The 19,353-nt window shown below is 43.3% G+C and overlaps 1 protein-coding gene across 1 annotated transcript in view; it reads left to right on the forward strand.

The window, feature by feature from the left end:
* Positions 1 to 19,353, forward strand: part of LOC102776091 (mitogen-activated protein kinase kinase kinase kinase 2) — a 28,795-nt gene that overhangs the window by 2,061 nt on the left and 7,381 nt on the right. The window contains exons 2-18 of the mRNA XM_087838394.1: positions 6,340 to 6,398; positions 6,494 to 6,540; positions 9,835 to 9,873; positions 10,527 to 10,560; positions 12,250 to 12,400; positions 14,166 to 14,335; positions 14,520 to 14,561; positions 15,028 to 15,112; positions 15,466 to 15,545; positions 16,710 to 16,770; positions 16,850 to 16,973; positions 17,133 to 17,191; positions 17,276 to 17,379; positions 18,618 to 18,795; positions 18,884 to 18,955; positions 19,031 to 19,117; positions 19,200 to 19,270. Of these exons, the coding sequence (XP_087694520.1) occupies positions 6,340 to 6,398; positions 6,494 to 6,540; positions 9,835 to 9,873; positions 10,527 to 10,560; positions 12,250 to 12,400; positions 14,166 to 14,335; positions 14,520 to 14,561; positions 15,028 to 15,112; positions 15,466 to 15,545; positions 16,710 to 16,770; positions 16,850 to 16,973; positions 17,133 to 17,191; positions 17,276 to 17,379; positions 18,618 to 18,795; positions 18,884 to 18,955; positions 19,031 to 19,117; positions 19,200 to 19,270 (1,463 nt within the window). The remainder of the gene's footprint in view (positions 1 to 6,339; positions 6,399 to 6,493; positions 6,541 to 9,834; positions 9,874 to 10,526; positions 10,561 to 12,249; positions 12,401 to 14,165; positions 14,336 to 14,519; positions 14,562 to 15,027; positions 15,113 to 15,465; positions 15,546 to 16,709; positions 16,771 to 16,849; positions 16,974 to 17,132; positions 17,192 to 17,275; positions 17,380 to 18,617; positions 18,796 to 18,883; positions 18,956 to 19,030; positions 19,118 to 19,199; positions 19,271 to 19,353) is intronic.

Here is a 19,353-nt window from a genome sequence, read left to right on the forward strand (position 1 = left end):
GCCAGACTTGATTTCTTACAATGACAAAGGCGAAATTGTTGATAAACACACCATCCCGGGTTCACACATTTACGACCTGATTAAAGCCGTCACAACCACACACACACCTTCAGACCTATTGGCTGGACAGAGGTTTTAAAGGCTGTTTCAGATTTTAACATACCGTTATCAGCCATATCCAACACCAGCGTACGTAAGACCATTGCCATGTATAAAACTGATCCCACACTGACTGAAGACCCTGAAGCATTTGAGTGTAACTTTCATTCAAATTAAACTTTATACACAATTACAAAATGGAAAAAATTACCAAATATTAAAACACTACAACCACTGAAGAAACAAATAAAACCAATCACAATCAACATCAAAATATGATAATAGAAAAATAGAAGAGACATATCATACAATTCATATACGTTCATGTGATCTCTACGTTCAAAAACCCAATAACCTTGAATCCTTCATTTAAATTACATTTCAATTTCAGCTGGCAGCTGTTGGAGTCAAATTGTTAAATGTTGTCATTGTGTTACTTAAATGTGTAAGTCTTAGTTCAAGCAGCAGGATCAAAGACATTCCTTTGTCTCTGACCACCTCTCCAACCAGTCTGTTGGTGGGGAGGCTGTAGTGTTTTATTATAGGGACATCCTATCTGAAGGTTCTGTTTTCTTGGTTAATAAGCTTCCTGCTTTTATGACCTAGGAGGTCACACAAACGCACCCCCAAACACACACACACACACACACACACACACACACATTCAAGCACATGCATATACACCCACATACATAAGGAGGTCTGGTTTCCCCGCCAGTTTCAAGGAGGGTTAAGGATGGTTTCTCCACTGAAAGGAGGTTTTTCCTCCTCCGCTGAGGGCGTTGAGTGTTTGGTTTCTCCACCAATATGTAAGGAGGATAGAGCTCTCATTGGTGCCTATTTTGTGTGTGAACGGGCGTGTGAGCGAGTGCAGGCCAGACGTGGTCTGTGTGAGTGTGGCTGATTGTTGTCTTGTAATGGGGAATAAACTGAGTAATTCTGCCTTGAAAGGGGATGAAATACATTGCAAACTATTCACTGGGCAGCACGTAGTATGTAGATCATTGAAGGAAGAAAGTAATGAATTTGTGCACAAAGCAGATGGAACAGTGAGTGTGAATGTGTCTGACGTCACTGTGTGTGTGAGACACAGAGAGGTGTGAAAGACAAAGTCAAACATCCAAACTCAGCCTGCAGTTCTGTTCTGTGATTCTACATTTGACTATCCGTTGAGTTTGGTGTGTACTTCTGCTTTGTTCAGATGCATTTAGATGCATCACCTCCACTCTCCTGTCTTTCCTTCTCTACCATTGCCTCCTAACTGGGGATGGGTACCGGTATCGGATCTGACATAAACGTAAGTAACCAGACTTTTTTGGTGCTTTTTTTCCTGAGATGTCATACACTTTGGATTCTAGCCAATCATTTTACCTGCCCAGGTATGTATGTTCTTTTAGAGCAGAGCTACAGATTAAAAATGCCCAAGGCGAAGCGGTCAAAGTCTGGCTGTACTTCAAAGCAAAAGATGCAAACTCAGCAACAAGTGCTTTAAGGTGATACTGTGATACTGTGCAAAGGAGGTAACACCTCAAACCTGATGAAACAGGGTGGCTGTAGCTCAGGAGGTAGAGCTGGTCACCTACTGATGGGAAGGTTAATGGTTCGATCCCAGGCTCCTCCAGTCTGTGTGTCACATATCCTTGGGCAAGATACTAACCCCAACTTGCTCTCCGATGCATCCATCGGAGTGTGAATGTGTGTGAATGTACTTAGAAAGCACTGAGTGTAGATAAAGTGCTTGTGAGAATGGGTGTGATTGGGTGAATATGGCATGTTGTATAGAACGCTTTGAGTACTCCGGGACAGTAGGAAAAGCGCTATATAAGAATCAGTCCATTTACCATGAAACACCCGGCGACGCATAGCGTTTCTTTAAAAGCTGAGAAATGCTCCGTATTTCATAGCTTGCTGCGAGACCTCACACCGAGCACATCTACTGCGGGTGTGGTGCCTGTTATCGGACCCGGAGTTAGCAACATCCCCCAAGAACCCGAAGAGGAGAGTCCTGGCCCCTAGCCCTGCCAGTGTAGCAGAAATGATGATGGCAGCAGCAGCCGTTCTTCTCTGGGTGAGTAGCTTAATGTTGTTCGTGTGTAATTTATGTTGAGTAGGCTAACCACGTTATTACATTAATGTAAGTTGAACTAGCAAACACCGTCGTAGTTACATGCGGCTGTCTTCTTGTTTGATAGAGTGATACCATATGTGTACTATAGCTGCAGAAAAGGCTAACATTGTTATCTTTTTACAAAAAAACAGCTGAACATGAGAGGTTTTTGGACAAAGTTTGTGTTCTACATTCTTTAAGCAGTGATTCGAGCACCGATTAAGCACCGGTATTGGCATCGGTATCGGATAAAACCTAAACGATACCCATAAAATAAATAATAAGAAATAAACTTTATTTTTCAAACACAAGCTTTACACAACTTGTACATTCACACAAGCACTTTTTTCCATGTTTCTAAGTGCTTCCTGTCTAACATTCACACTCTAATGGATGCATCGGAGAGCAACATGGAGTTAGTATCTTGCCCAAGGACATCATGCAGACTGGCATTAAACCACCAACCTTCTGGTTAGCAGGTGACCTGCTCGACCACCTGAGTTACAGCCACCTTATCAAAGTGACCAATCACATTAGAATCCTGTCCTGCTTTGGGCTCCGCCTCCAAACCATCCAAAGCGGGTTTATTTGCACCATGTATGCAGGTAAACTCAAACATCCATTCGGCTGCTTCAGAAGGAAAATGTCAGCTTGTGGTTTCAGTCACAGGAAACTCACAGGTTAGAGTCCAGCCAGAGGGCTGCTGTTGTTTATCTGTAAAGTCTTTACATTTACAGAAATAAAGAATTATGTGGACACATCTGGATCATCAGCAAACATGAAACCAGGTGACCACCAGGACCAAGCGGACTGCTGACACAGAGTTCATACTCTTACTGCTAGCTGCTCTGCTAGCTAAGTGAACTGATGTTAAAGGTCAGAGTAAAGAAATGACGTGATGCTGCTGGGAGTGACACCACAGACTAGCAGCATTTAGTTACTCAGCATATAATGCAGTTAATCTGAAATCTCTTTTTCTCTCTGAAACAAAGGGACAGCAGACTGAGTCAAAGACAGAAACCTTATTTAAACACCAAATATTCACCGGCTTCACTTCCTGATCCAGGATTCAAAGAGGACGTTGCACTTACTCAGCTTCTTCCCATGAACGTCTTCACTCTGCAGCTCTGCTGTCTGGACCAGGTCTGTGTAGAAACAGAGACAGTCTTCTGCTTCATCAGTCCTCTGTGTCTGCAGGCTGAAGTCACATTAAACACTTCACACCAGCAAAGAGTCTGAAGCTCACAGGTCAAAGGTCAGCTGCTGCACCTTGTGTGATATTGTTTGATCAATAATTAACCCGCAGCAGTGTATGCAGCCATAAACAGTTTAAACATTAAACACTGAACCATAAAAGAAGCTTAAGCTGCAGCTCACAGGTCAAAGGTCAGCTGCTGCACCCAGTTATGACTTTACATAAATCATTATGTTTTCCCTCTCAGCACTTGGGCTGTTTTGACTCAGCTACACTATGGGAAATGGCCAATGGCTCCACAGCTGTTCTTGTTCACAGCATCATCCAGTTAGAGAGGAAACTGTATAATGCAATGATGATGTTCCAGCGTCATGCTGCAGTTGTTGCTCCTCCTCCACATGCTTACCTGCCACAGTTTAACTCCGCCTCTTAAACAGTCATGTCACCTGATCTGCATGTTTTGTTGTACGATGACATCATCTTGACGTTGACGAGGAGGGTGAGAAAAACTAGTTTTGTCCTGCAGATGGCGATCTTGCACCGTGTTCAGAGAGCCGACACTTTGATGATGCTGGTCTACTCAACTTACTTTTAGCCTGGGTTGGACTCTATATGAGCAGCTTCCACTCTGGTTTTCACTGTTAAATACACTTGTTTGATTTCACTTGTAAAAGTTGGAAAATAAATATTAAATTATTTGTTGGTACATTTTTTTGCTTCATTTGAGGAATGAACTGTTAAGGTGGAGAAATGAATCAGGTTAAAATAGTGGTACTTTAAATGACTGCAGATGTATAATGTAATTTAAAATGTTGATAATGGTTGTAGTGGGCTTGTAATGTAAATGTGTTCTAATTAAATGTGACATTAATGGTGACGCTGCAAAAACCTGATAAAACAGTTCTATTAGTGGGTCTGTGTGATCAGCATCAGTGGGTTAAGGTGAGGCCTTGACTAGTAGAACGTCATGTTGGTGTATGACAACACATGAGCCAACGTCAGACTCCAAGCACTACGATACTAAAGATCAGAAGATCCAGTGTGACATCATCGTTACCTGGCAACAGAAGCCCTCAGCCCATGTGACTTTATTGGAGGATATTTACACCAGCAACACTGTTTAGTTTGATATGACGGATTAACAACATGCTGTGATATCCAGTTCATCTGTAATAGATACTGGATCTAATCAGTCAGCAGATATTTGATCACCTTATTTATAACTATACTAGAAACAAATACAACTGTGTTGGTGATTCATGCAAACTTGCATATCAGCCTTTTAAGGTTTTGTAGTATTGAGAACAAAGAGGTTGTGTTAGGGCTGAAAAGCCCGACTTGTTCTCCTCTGCAGGTCATCAAATGCACCACAGAAGTTTGTATTTGCACAAGCCTGTATATGTTTGATGGCTTTATTATTCTCTGTTCAAAGACAATAAATGTGGAAAATGTCTCATGTAGTATCAGCTTCATTTAAAAATTACTGCAAACATTTAGAGAACATGTGCTGCTGTTTGTCCTACATTTCCAACACTGAATTCAATTCAATTCAATTCAATTTTATTTATATAGCGCCAAATCACAACAAAAGTCACCTCAAGGGGCTTCATAGATACAGAGAAAAACCCAACAATCATATGACCCCCTATGAGCAAGCACTTTGGCGACAGTGGGAAGGAAAAACTCCCTTTTAGCAGGAAGAAACCTCCAGCAGAACCAGGCTCAGGGAGGGGCGGGGCCATCTGCTGCGACCGGTTGGGGCGAGAGAAGAAAAACAGGATAAAGACATGCTGTGGAAGAGAGATAGAGGTTAATAACAGATATGATGCAGAGAGGTCTGTTAATACATAGTGAGTGAGAAAGGTGACTGGAAAGGAAAAACTCAATGCATCATGGGAATCCCCCGGCAGCCTACGTCTACGTCAAGAAAGCTGATGTTATAAATACTCCTTGGTCGCATTTTGTGCCCTGTTTTTATTTCTCTTATTCCCTGGCTGTTGGTATTCCTATCATCTTGGACTTTTAGTTTAAATTGCGAACACCCTAAAACTGACTAAATACCAACAGTGAAAGCATTCTGTCTTCAGTCCACTGCCCTTTTTTTTTACCTCACATTTTTATTTCTTATCATAATGTCAGTGTGATTTTTTTTTTTATTTTAATTTTTTTATTTTATGTTTAATTTTTGAATTTCTTTGGCTGGTGATGCTGTTTTTTGCACCCAGCTCCATCCCTGTTTAGGCCCTGACTCAATATCAGTGTACATTTGATACATGCCAATTCATACTCTGTAGTCACAGAACAAGCATATGGTATGTTCATTCGATTTATTACTTTGCCTGACCTGCAATCAAAAGTGTCACTTTGACTGAGCATTAAGACACACACGCATACTTAGGAATACAAATACTTCTATTGAATTGAAGGAGGTGTTGTCTGATGCATGTCAGCTTTCACTCCCCACACAGGCGTGTTCCAGGCTTTAACATTAATGACAAATGTCATACTCTGATAGACTACAGGTAGAATAAGCCATCTAATGTCATTTTTAAAAGCTTTACTGTGGGAGCTTTTAAACTAGCTGTCATCTAGTCTCTCATTTAAAACCAATAGCTACGATTTATCGGCCCCTAAATGCTTATAAACCTTTTGATTCTTCCAGATGATTTTGATGGTACCTTGTTTATTGTGTTCAGACGTCTCTTCTCAATGACACTTTCTCATCGAGTAAAAATGTAGTTATTCTCTGATATCTGTGCTCACCTGATGTGTGGGGTCAGGGCTGCAGACTTCACTCAGCCATTGTTCACTGCTGATGTCACAGGTTATCTCTAGAGTGCACACCGATGGGAACACTGTGAAAGTACCAGGATTGTGTGTGAATGTGTTGGTCTGCCATTGTTAGCGTGCTAAGCCCAGTGTTGTGTTCTTTTTGCAGTTGACCAGGTGAAGTTTGGGCCTCCGCTGAGGAAAGTGACAGAGCCTTATCCTGACTTGGTAATGCATGTTTCCTGCAGGTATACTGATGGCATTCAGTCCATGACAACACGTGGATTTGACCAAAGGTTGTGTTTGGGTTTTCCTTTCTGCAGGCCTGTTATGATGACTGGAGTCTGTCTGGAGATGAAGGAGGCTCACCGTAAGACCTTTGTTTCATCTTTCTTCAGTTGCTTATTAAATATCGTTGTTTTTGGCTGTTGAGATGTCACATTGGCACACTGCACAGTATAATATAACAAGGTGCATTTAAAAAGTTGCTAGATTGGATCAGCTGGAGGGAAGTTGTGTTCTGCTGTGGTTGATTGTTACTCTGTCAGGTAGCAGGGAAAAGGTGGCGTGGTAGCTGCATCAGTCATTTGTAGACTGGGCTAGGCTAACTTATCTGGATTTTTATATTTTTGTTTGTTTTGTTTTTATTTACAAAATCCAGCAGATGAGTAGCATGTATAACTTTCAAAACTTCAGAATTGCAATTTTGAAAAAACTTTCCATGAATTATTTTAGCAGGTGTTTGCTTTGTTCAGCCAACATGGAGTGATTTCGGTATTTTTTTCCAGGATGTAGCAGCATAAATCGTAACTCATAAAAGTATACATGTGGTTCCTATGTGGCCAGAATGCCAGCTTATCCATACAGTATGAGAACAGTATTACTGCAGGTACCAAGAGAACAGAGTGTCCTCCCAGAGCAATGAGGAGTAACCTGTAGTAAAAACAAATAAACAAAAAGAAATTTAGAACGATTTATTCTAACTGCATAACTTTGAAAAAGTTAACTGTTTGCAGTAAGAGTGGATGAATCGATTTACACCAATAAACAATCAAAACACGAATTAACTGCAGACTCTGTTTAGTTAGTTTGTGCCTCTGCCCTCCAGCTGATCCAATCTAGCTGCGTTCATTCACAGATTGTGATAATGAAGTAATGCTCCGTATGTCTGGATACTTCCAGGTGCCAGTTAAAATAATGGAGACTATACTGTTGGCCCCTTTATCACGTACACGTTGGTAGTGCTGTGTTGGAGCCTTTTGCCTTCATGCCAAAGATTCAACAAGGTGCTGAAAACATTCCTTAGAGACTTCGGTTCAAACTGACATGATAGCATTACATGGACTGCTGCTGCACATCCAGGATTGCACTGAGACCTTTGACCGTGGAGCACAGTGAACTCGCTGTCATTTTTAAGACCGTTATCCTGCTGAAGCAGCTATCAGAATATGGGTACACTCATTTCACACGTCACTTCTCTTCCTGATGCTCAGTTTGAACTTCAAGTCCAACAGATGTTTGCATTAATGAGCAACGACCGGTGAAAATCGACTGTACCCACAAGTGTACCTAATAAAGTGGCCAATAAATGTATATTCATGAAAAAAAGATGGTTGCATAATCTATTTAATTTCTTTTATTTTGTTTTTAAAATGATGACATGTGCACAAAGGAATCGTTTACAGTTGTGATCAGACGTTTACGTCCACTCTGGGCTTTAATCAACACAACAACATCTTTAATGACTTAAAAAACCACCAAACTTTAAATACATTTTTGATTTTCACTTATCCACATAGAGTCAAAGTATATATGCTGGCTGCATATGCAGTTTTGTTTAAATATTTCTTAACAAGTTGTGACTGGACACTGTTGGTAGTCATCAACAAGCTTCTGGTGTAATTCTATCGAACCACTGTTCTTGGAAAACTTGGTAAATTGGTTGGTTTCCTGGTACAGACCCGAACTCAGTTGAGGTCAGAGCTTTGGAAAGGTGATTTCATAAGCTTCATGTTTGTTTTATCCATTCTAGAACCAGTGATGTATGTTGATGTGTGTTTGGGATCATTGTCCTGCAGTGTCACACTTTGTGTAGCCTACCATTACCACCGGCAGCAAAACAGCCCCAAAGCATGATGCTATCACCACTACGCTTGACAGTATTCTCAGGTTTGAAAGGCTCACCTTTACTCCTCCAAACATACCAAACTACCTTTCTCTAGAAGGCGTTTGGCTTGTTCATGTGGGCAGCTGCAAATTTCCCTCAAGCTTGTGTCGATTTTGGAGCAGGAGCTTCTTGCTGGGAGATACCTTCTTGGTTAGCACCCTCTCAGGCTATGGCGACGTAAAACTGTCTTTATTGTTGACAGTGATGCTGGTGTTGAGCAGTTTCTGGTCCATGCCAGTCTTGAGTCTTGAACCTTGGTGATTTGTGGGTTCTTCTTTAACGCCCCGGCTCATTTCCTGTCATCCAAGGGTAACTGTTTTTAAAAATCTGGAAGAAAACCTAAAGTGGTATAACTTGTACTAATGTACAAGTTTGAACTGATGACCTTTGAATCTGCAGAGACCCTGACAATTTGCATAAACCTACAATTCTCCTTCTTAGATCTTGACTGAGTTGCTTGGACTTCCACATTGTTCTGAGTGTTGGTCAGTCCAGTGAGTGCCACACTGAGGATGTGGAGAAGTGGGTGAAGAATTTGTCTGACAAACAGTTCACCCAAGCGGAGAAAAACATCCATCCCGCTAGTCAAACTGACCCAGGAAGTGTTTACAGTAAGAGGGGGACAAACTGTCTGAAGCAGTTAGAACAACAACAAGCGACTGACCGGACCTGATACCACAGGTCACAGGCTCTCTGTGAATGGTACTCGTGGCCACTGATCAGTGGTTGTTGTTCCTTCAGTGGTGCTGGTTTCAGTCATTATGCAAATGTCCTGTTTATAAGATTGGAAACCTGCAAACAGCTGAGACTGAAGAAGTCACCTGGATGAGTGACGAAACGTTTCTCCCACTGAAAACATCCAGATGAACAGAATCAACCTTTGTGGATTTCCTTAGCTGGATGATTGAGCATGCATCAACACGATGTTTCAGGCATCTACATCATGAAGCTCATTGAGAGAAGGCCAAGGGTTTGCAGCATTGTCAACAGAGCAAAGTCTACTTTGAAAATATAAGATGTATTTAGAATTATTTATCAATTTTTTTCTTCGCGACATAATTCCATATATCTTGCTTCGTATATTTGTAGTTACAAACTGAAAACATCAGTGCAGAAAGTCGTAAAAATAAAGGAAAAACATCAAATGAGAAGATGTGTCCAAACTTTTGACTCTGTGTGGATCTGCAAAAATTCAAATTAAATTCAAACTTGTACACCCAGATCTTGTTTTTTTTTTTAAGTCATTAAAGAAAAGAAATCATTAAAAGGCTTTATAAATGTTTGACCACAACTGTATATAATCCCTGCTGCAACTCTTCAAGCATATAACTGGGTGAGTTGTGTTTGATGGTAGGTAAACTGGAAATAACCCTTGGCACAAAAACGAGTGCTGTGAGCCTGAGTTTGAAATGATAGACAGTGATCAAACCTTGAGTTAATTCCTTCTTGGGCCATTCAGGCCTGTAGTCAGATAAACATCAGGTCTTCGTGTTGCAGGAGCCTGTTGGAATGTGTGGAGCAAGCTCTCGAGCTGAGGTAGGCCATGTCCATTAACTCTAGCCTTTCCTAACACCAATGTCTCCCCATCCCACCTGAATTCACCTGAAATAAGCTGCTTGTCATGGAATTATTCTTGATGTGAAAATCAGCCATTGTCTGTATGTTGGGTATAATCAGCAGGTTTGTGTTCAATCTAATCTAATCCCAACCTCCATGAACTGGAGTTTGGGAGCACGTTTGATTTAGCACAAATGTACGTGTTTTGTTTTGTTAACTTCTTTGGGTTTGTGTTACTTATCACTGATGTGGTGCTTGTGCTGATTCCCTCACATTATGTGGAAAACTGACTAGTGCTAGATTTCGGACAGTGCGGGGTTTTTTTTTCTATTTCTTCTTTTTATCCAGAACCATGATGTCATTGGATATAGGAGGGGAGCTGTTACCTCCTACATAGTGTTTTATTCTAAAAGGTTTCCACACCAGCACCGTGTCAGTGAAAGTCTGGTGTTTGCTTGCTTTGTTGTAATGTTTCCTTCAGATTTTTGATCATGTCCTGCTCTTAGCCAACCCTCAGCATCTCCAGCACCTGCCTTTATGTCCGGCTTGTTTCTATTATGCTTGATGTGGATTCCTTTATAAGACGTCTTCGCCTTCTAGAGCATGACCATTGTTGCTCCTTTGTCTTTCAGGAGTTTAACCATCAAGAGAGTGCCATGTGCTGATGTGAGTGTGAATCATTCTACCATAAACAAAATCTCTGTCGCAATTCGGTCACTCTAGAGTAGTTCATATATACTGTGTCTGTGTGTATCTTCAACTTTTAGATACTAGTTTATATGTTGCTAAAGGTATTCACTCACCTGTCCACATCATCAAATTCAGCTGTTCCAACTTGTGTAGAATCAATTGGCTTCAAGTTGATATGCGTGTGAAGGCAGATGAGCAAATACTTGTGCAGTTTCTACTCTTCTATACTAGTTTAATATGTGTACACTTTACAAAAAATGCTTAAAAATGCAAAGTAGAACAAGTGTTTTAATGGAAGGTGAAAATTGTGCAGAAAGCTTTAATTATGACTTTCCATCAGTTTCCTGTCTGTGCGTTCTACTAACTTTAAAATTAAATTAGCCTTCCTCAAATTCTACGTTTGCCTCAATACAGTACAGGTTATTTGTTCCAACCAGCCTCTAGGTGGCGTGGTTTTACAGTGGGTAATGCTTGTTCAGACCCCACCTGGGGCCTTTCTGTGTGGCACTGGTGCGCTCTCCTCCTGCCTCTTGGGGTTTCGCTGGGTAACTGGCTTTGTCCCAGTGTAAATACATGCACGTTAGATTAACTGGCAGTTCTAAATTGGCCATAGATGTAAAGGAGATAAAGAGTAAAGAAGGCTTACTTAGCCAGCTACTTAACCCCCTCAGCCAGCTAAACCTACTCCCATGTACTGACTCTGTAAATGCTTGGAAATGTCTCTGAGTGATCAAACCATGTGTGAGTCCAAATTTATTGTTGCTTGTGTAGCAACAGTTCAGTTCCAGTCCAGCAGGATTTAGTGTGTCAAAGACAAAGTGGCTTCTTCATTATTTTCATTCCAATCTGATAATTATCAACACTATAATAGGACACTTCAAGGGAGGCCTTGAATGCCTAATTTAAGTCCAAAAACACGTGTTGAGTTTTTGGGGAAACTTGAATGTCCCCAGGAGAATAAGGATTTGCTGCAGCCTTCCATGACCAGGGTAACAATTGCTTTATTCTTTCTGGATCCAAGATTGCATTAACTGCTGGACTCTTCTTTCCTGTACCCTAGCACAGACCTTCTCAGGGAGGCTGGGGGCCCAGAGGCTCCTGAATTTTGAACATACCCTAGGGTGCCCTAATCTCCCAATCCAGAGGCACCTTCTCAGTTGTATCAACTAGGATGGCTCCTTAAGCCATCCTAAACCTTAAGGAACTTCCCCCCCAAGGAGTTGACCACTGCCCAATCCATTTGTCACTGAACCCCTTTGGCCGCCTCCTGCAGGTGGTGGATCCAAAGGAGTGCAGGCTTCTTTTGGGCTGCTGCTGGCCAGGCACGATTGGCTGGGGCCCAGCCACCAGGCGCTCACCCTTGACTACCCCCCTCCTCCCTAGCATTAGCTGCACCTCTCATGGGGTTTTTAATCGCTTACCGTCTGGTCCAGTTGTAGCAGGGGTAAAATGCCCTCGACAGCGAAGGTCCTGGGAACACCCTCTAATGCCAGTGGAGAAGGGGGGAAACACCATGACTCACCACAGAGGCATTATTCCATCTGATGAACATGCAGAAATGTGTTCAGTATAAAACCATGGGAGCGACATTCCCATGCACATCAGCCTTGTCACATACAGTAATGTGTATTTGTATTTAGTAACATGTTTGATGGTGTTTCTCAGGGAGGCAGAAAGAGCAGTGTGTTCAGTCCGTCTACGGCCTCACTGCCAGCCTTCAGCTCTTTGACTCCCAGCACAGAGGACAAAGATCTTACACCGAGACCGACCTGTACACTGGGCCCAGACAGCGCTGTCACAGCCGACTCCACCACAGGTACTCATCACAACATTAGACCTCAGCTTTGTCTGCCTTTAAACAGACACTTTTTCTTTTAACTTCTGTTCTGTCCCACATAACGTTGCAGTTTCAGATGTTTGTATTAGACTATTTCAGACAGTGAGGTAAACATATGTGATCCCAGCGATGTCTTTATACACTTGATGCTTCACCAGGCGCAGCACACTGTTGATGCACAGGTCATAAGCACTGGGTGGTGCTTCTTGGTAGGTTCGGTAAACGTCCGTAGCTTTAAATAAAGCTCCTTCAGAGGGGAAAGTTATACTAACTACTATATTAACTTTTGACTGTGCAGTTGTTAAGGATTATTTACATGAACGTCATACAGCATATCAAAGTAAAAGAGCTCTGTGTAGTTGCAAGTGTTGCCAGTCACAGAGGGTGGAGGGTGCAGGCCGAGTGTAGCCAGTCACAGAGGGTGGAGGGTGCAGGCCGAGTGTAGCCAGTCACAGAGGGTGGAGGGTGCAGGCCGAGTGTAGCCAGTCACAGAGGGTGGAGGGTGCAGGCCTAGTGTAGCCAGTCACAGAGGGTGGGGTGCAGGCCGAGTGTAGCCAGTCACAGAAGGTGGGGTGCAGGCCGAGTGTTGCCAGTCACAGAGGGTGGAGGGTGCAGGCCGAGTTTAGCCAGTCACAGAGGGTGGAGGGTGCAGGCCGAGTGTAGCCAGTCACAGAGGGTGGAGGGTGCAGGCCGAGTGTAGCCAGTCACAGAGGGTGGGGTGCAGGTCGAGTGTAGCCAGTCACAGAGGGTGGAGGGTGCAGGCCGAGTGTTGCCAGTCACAGAGGGTGGAGGGTGCAGGCCGAGTGTAGCCAGTCACAGAGGGTGGAGGGTGCAGGCCGAGTATAGCCAGTCACAGAGGGTGGGGTGCAGGCCGAGTGTAGCCAGTCACAGAGGGTGGGGTGCAGGCCGAGTGTTGCCAGTCACAGAGGGTGGAGGGTGTTGTTGTGTTGTTGTTGTAGTTGTGTAGTTGCTGTGTAGTTGTGCGTGGCTTCTGTCTACAATAGAAATCAAATATTCTCCCATATCTGCTGCAGAAGTTCCCATAAATGTGGACCTTGTAGGTTGCTTTTCTTTGCTTCTGTCCAGTTCATCCCAAACCAGTTCGATGGGGTTGAAGTCTGGAGACACTGCTGGACTCTCCATGTTTTCAATCTTACTGTTTTCAAGCTTTCGCGTCTTCCAAATAAAGAGAGGGGCAGAATATCCCATCGTGTTATATCTTTGTTTGTTTGTCTAATGAGCTGGTTGTAATTGGCTTCAAATAATTGCTTGGATTTTGCTGTGAGTGTAATTCCTAGATATCTAAATCCTTGTCTGGGCCAGCGGAAGGAATCCCTTTCATTCATTTGCATAGGCCAGTCCCCAGATATCATCATTGCCTCTGATTCATTTATTAATCTTGTATCCTGAGACTGAACCATACATATGTAGATTTCACAAGTGTTGGAATGTAAAGAAGTGGGTTATTCCTCCTTCCTCCTCTGTTCTTTGGATTTGTATATTACAGCGTATTCAGCCAGGGGTTCTATACTTATCGCTAATGTTTTGTTTTGTACGCTAATGAATGGTTTTGCTATATCACTGATGTCGTGATGTGGAACTTTAATACCATGTAATAATGTATATTGCAGTTACTGCAGACATGACTTAATGCATGCATTAACTTCAGCTATGACCGTAATAGTTCCACTTTAAGCTGACCAAGCTCAGAATGAGTCCCGCAAAAATCTCTTTCTCTTTTTAGCCTTGGCCAGGTGTTCGGCCACTCAGGACATCACAAAGGGCTGCAGTGAAACGTGTCGGCCAGCGGAGGGCGCTGTGACAGCAGAGTTGGTTACTACTGCTTCCTCACCCAAGCGAGAGACCCCACTATCACCAGAATGGAGCACACTGAGGAGGAAGACGAAGGATGATGTAAGTGGAAGCCACACGTCTGCCTCAGCATATCAGCCTGTGTGATTTGCTAACCTTATAACTTCCTAATGATTGGCTTCTTTAAAGGTGTCGGACTACACACCGTGTAACAGTCAAAATGCTGATTTGTGACATTTACAAAAAATAATAAAATTTTGTTATGTGTAACCTTTGACATTTTTAGAGCGCTGATTGTCATGGCCTTCCTCCCACCCCTCAAGTCCATGTAAGTGTGAAGTTTAACATTTTACGCCCAAAGCTCTCATGACTAACATGATATGCTCCCTCACGTACAACCGTGTGTTTTAATGGCTGCGTCCTGCCAACGGATTCCACAAACCTCTGCACCTTCTCACTACTTCCTCACTTTTAGAGTAACTCTTGTGCAAACTGGTTTGTGATCTAAGGAGCTTTGAAAGACAAAGAGTCGGGAGGTTTCATCTCTTATCTGAGAAGCTCCTTCAGTTCTAAGAGCAGTAGGTGGAGAGTCCCAGATTTTAAGCCCTATTGGGAGACAAAGCTCTTCAGATTACCATGACCTGGATGACTGAACAGCACAAATTACTTGTGCAACTTTGAATAAAAGTATAACAGCCAGTTTGGTTTTGTTGGAAAGATAACATACCTAAACTGAAGAGTCAATCTAAACATGCCAGACCATACGTGATTCAGTTGCTCTGCTGCTTCTGTAGATGGGAGCCTGCTTCTCTAAAGTCTTCAATGGCTGCCCTCTAAAAATCAACTGCGCCGTCACCTGGATTTTTCCCAAAACAAGAGGTCAGTGGTTTGGTCTATGGTTCTATTTTTACTTCTTTTACTTTTACTACTTTAAATGTGGCTGTATTCTCTTTAAGATGGTCTTGTTGTGCAGAGATGCTCTTTGTTACGTGTGCACGTCCTTCAATGTGACACAATGAATGTGATGTGACACTGTAGTGGCCAGGTGCCTGCACACAGCATGGGTCATGTGCGTGCTGTTGCCTGACATTGTAGCACAAAGAGGCACTCTTAATGGGGATAGCAGCCAAAGTGAAAGCAGGTCTGGTGTCTGAACCCTGTGATGTGATGGTAATGGTGTCTGTGTTTGGTGCTGATGGAAACTTCTTTATATAAACACTTTTCCTACTTAGATCAGTATCTTATTCTTGGGGCAGAAGAAGGCATCTACACACTGAACCTTAATGAACTTCATGAAGATACATTAGAGAAGGTAAGATCGTAATTCTCTCACATTTGTATAATGCTTTAACAGCCATGCTGTCCACTCCACTTAACTGGGCTTAATCCTTTATTATATGTCCTTACATGACCCTTCTGGTGAATTTATTGGAAAGACGACTTATTTGCAAAGCACCAGGGGAAAGTCAGCAAAGCAAAACCAAGGCTTTAACTTTAGCTGTCCACAAAATTAGCCAACAACAAAACAGAATCCCAAAATGAGCACAGAGGCAGGAACTATGTGTGGAAGACATGCTACATGCTACAAAACAGGGATTAGAACAAAGATGAACAGATGGGGATCAAGGTACGGGCTAAAATGACTGGACACGGATGACGGTGATGAGAGGAAAAAGAGGGAAGAAGGACAAAAACACGACATACCAGAAAACTGAGACACATAGATGAGACAGAGGTCAGACAGGGGAAACATCAGGGCTACTAGTAACACAAGAACATTAGAAACACGAAGGAAAGTCAGCTAAGACTAATACTTTCACAATATCTTATACTGAAATGGGTCAAAGGTCAAGTGGCTATATTCATAAGATGCTCGACTATCCATGCACAGACATGCAGGAGGAATAACTCGGTCCAGAGCCGGTTAGGTCTGCAGCATAAGTTACTATGACAATATAACCCCAGTAAGGAGCGACTTCCTTAAAACCAGTCTATGCTTAACACTGCAATAACACTGCAAACCCTAAATCTGGCAAACTTCTCCCGATGTTTCCACTGAAGGGGTTGGAAGTTAAAAAGCGCTGAAGGTTAGGTTTGGAGTAAATCATGGATATGTGCACGTGAGTGTGCGCATGTGTGTGCACGTGTTTGTGTGCAGCTTGTAGTGCAAACGTGCGTGCAGAATTCATGCAGACATGTGTAACTGGTCATTTGAGGTAGAAAAGAGTGACGCGCGGTTAAGCTGGTAGTTGAAAGTGTCAGTCAGAGTAGAAGAGCATTGTGTAAAAATGCAAGTAATAACAGAAAAGTGCAAGTCATTAATCGCATCACCCTGAAAAACCTGAGTAAGGAGTGCAGCTCCTGATGAAAGGAGGAGCACTGAAAACCAGGAAATGGTGTTTCTGGAACAGTCTGATGACTGAAGCTGGATGTTTGAAGTCTCAGTGAACTGCTTGTCTTTTCCCTCTCCCCACAGCTCCTCCCTCAGCGATGTATTTGGCTATATGTTATGAACAATGTGCTGATGTCCGTATCAGGTAACAAACAGCGTGACACAAACGGAGAACATTGTGTCCACTTGATAATATGCTGCTCTAAAAAGGCTCAATCCTGCAGGGAAGTCGTCCCAGCTTTACTCGCACAGCCTGCCAGCTCTGTTTGAACAGAAAGGACATCTGCACAAGAAACACAGCAGCCTGTCGCTCAGCACCAACCGCCTCACTGAGCGGATCAGTCTCAGGTACGACACGCCATCACAGATGCAGGGAAACAGTAGCTGTAGGTGCAGCAGTATTAATTATGTGATGTATGATGCTACCACCTGATTTTGAGGAAGAAGGATACTGTAAACCCAATTTTGTGTGCTTGTTCTGACCTGGATATTCTCTGTTGGCCACAGAAAGTTTGCCATATCTGTAAAGATTCCTGACACTAAAGGTTGTAGGAGGTGCAGTGTAGGTAAGCAATGCAGAGTTACTCTGGTCAGTCTGTTTGTTCACGGAGAACAACTGCAGACACTTAGTCCTGCTCTCTCTGTTTCAGCAAGAAACCCGTACACGGATAGCACATTTCTGTGCGGGGCTGTCCCATCTGGCCTGGTTTTACTCTTGTGGTATGAGCCTCTTCAGAAGTTCATGCATCTAAAGGTTTGTACAGATATGTTGAACTTGCCACCTGAATAAATGTCTTCCCTTCTAACTCTAACCCTATTTCCACAACGCAAATCAGCCATTAGACCTGAATTACATAAAAGTAGACAGACAGCATATCAAAATCTGAAGCTGAAGAATGTAATTGATTTTATAATACATATGCATACTTTTTATTCAAGCCCAACAAGAGCAGCACACAGTTCAACGCCAGCATGCACCATTAGGTCACATAGCACAGATAATTGACAGTTTTTTTGTGAATGTCTCGCACATTTCATGAAGATAATGTATGTATTGTGAGAACAGAGCTCTGTGTTAAGCCTGTTTGCAGTGCTGCAACTCAGTGCTGCTTGGAGAAACACGCCTGTGACACAACATTATGGAAAAGTGGCATCAGTCCAAAGACGTGCAGTTAGGGGACAGGTTCATTGGAAACGCTAAATTGCCCATAGGTGTGAATGTGTGCGAATGGTTGTCTGTGTCTATGTGTTAGCCCTGCCACAGACTGGGACCTGTCCAGGGTGCACCCCGCCTCTCGCCCTAAGACAACTGGGACAGGCTCCAACCCCCCGCCACCCTGAAAAAGGATAAGCTGAAGCAGACGGATGGATGGATGCATGGACGGATGGATGCATGGACGGATGGATGGACGGACGGACGGACAGATGAATGGATGGACGGATGGATGGATGGATGGACGGATGGGTGGATGGATGGATGGACGGGTGGATGGATGGATGGATGGATGGATGGACGGAGGGGTGGATGGATGGATGGATGGATGGACGGGTGGATGGATGGATGGATGGATGGATGGACGGCTGGATGGATGGATGGATGGATGGACGGGTGGATGGATGGATGGATGGACGGATGGGTGGATGGATGGATGGATGGATGGATGGATGGACAGACAGATGGATGGATGGATGGATGGACGGACAGATGGATGGATGGACGGGTGGATGGGTGGATGGATGGATGGATGGATGGCTGGATGGATGGATGGATGGATGGACGGCAGGATGGACGGACGGACGGGTGGGTGGATGGATGGATGGGTGGATGGCATCGGTTTATCTTTAATCTCAAGATTTTCTAATCATACAAGAATTCTGTTGTGCTGTTTTGGAAGGTTGTATGAACAGGTTCAGCTCAGGTTTAACAAGCATCACTTAACCATCATGAGAATTTATTTAGTTTTTCTTGTTTCCTTGGTGACTGTTTCACAGCAACTCGCCATCAGGCTCCCAGATTCTCTTCCGATATTTGAACTGCTGGTGTTGGCATCAGATGAGTTTCCTCAGCTGTGTGTTGGAGTGAGAGACTGTAGTAATGATAAACCACCAACCGGCCAACAGCTCAGATTTGATATTATAGAGCTGAACGGCGCTCCTGTTCCAGTGCCAGGTAGGACCATTTCTGAATTTCTCTGCTGACTTCCTAAAGCTTCAAGCTTCAACTTGTTTCAACAAGCTTCCTTCTTTCCGTGCGTCAGGAGATAGTGGAGCACTCAGAGCTGTGCAGGTAACCCAGCTGGACCGAGACACTGTTCTCATCACCTTGGAAAGTAAGTCCCCTCGCATATTGTGAATCCTTCAAATGTCTTTCGTGCTCATTCTCAATCTGTGTACCGTTTGGACAGGAACTGTAAAAATCGTGAACCTGCAAGGACTTCCATCCAGACAGCTGGCTGCAGAAATAGTCTTTGACTTCCCCATTGAAACACTAGGTAGAAATAATGATGTGACAAACAGAGTGAATGAGAGCTGATGTGTGTCCTGAAAGCTGAGTGACACCTCCTGTTCTGTCAGTCTGCTTGCAGGATAGTGTGCTGGCGTTCTGGAAGCATGGCCTCAAAGGGAGGAGTTTCCATTCAGATGAGGTGATGAACTAGTAAATTCATCCAATGTTGGCTGAGCTCGTATCATGTGCTCGTATCATAAGTCATTACACATGTGAATTTTC

The sequence above is a fragment of the Neolamprologus brichardi genome, chromosome 3 (genome assembly GCF_056152115.1).
Source record: "Neolamprologus brichardi isolate AB-2024 chromosome 3, ASM5615211v1, whole genome shotgun sequence".
NCBI lineage: Eukaryota > Metazoa > Chordata > Actinopteri > Cichliformes > Cichlidae > Neolamprologus > Neolamprologus brichardi.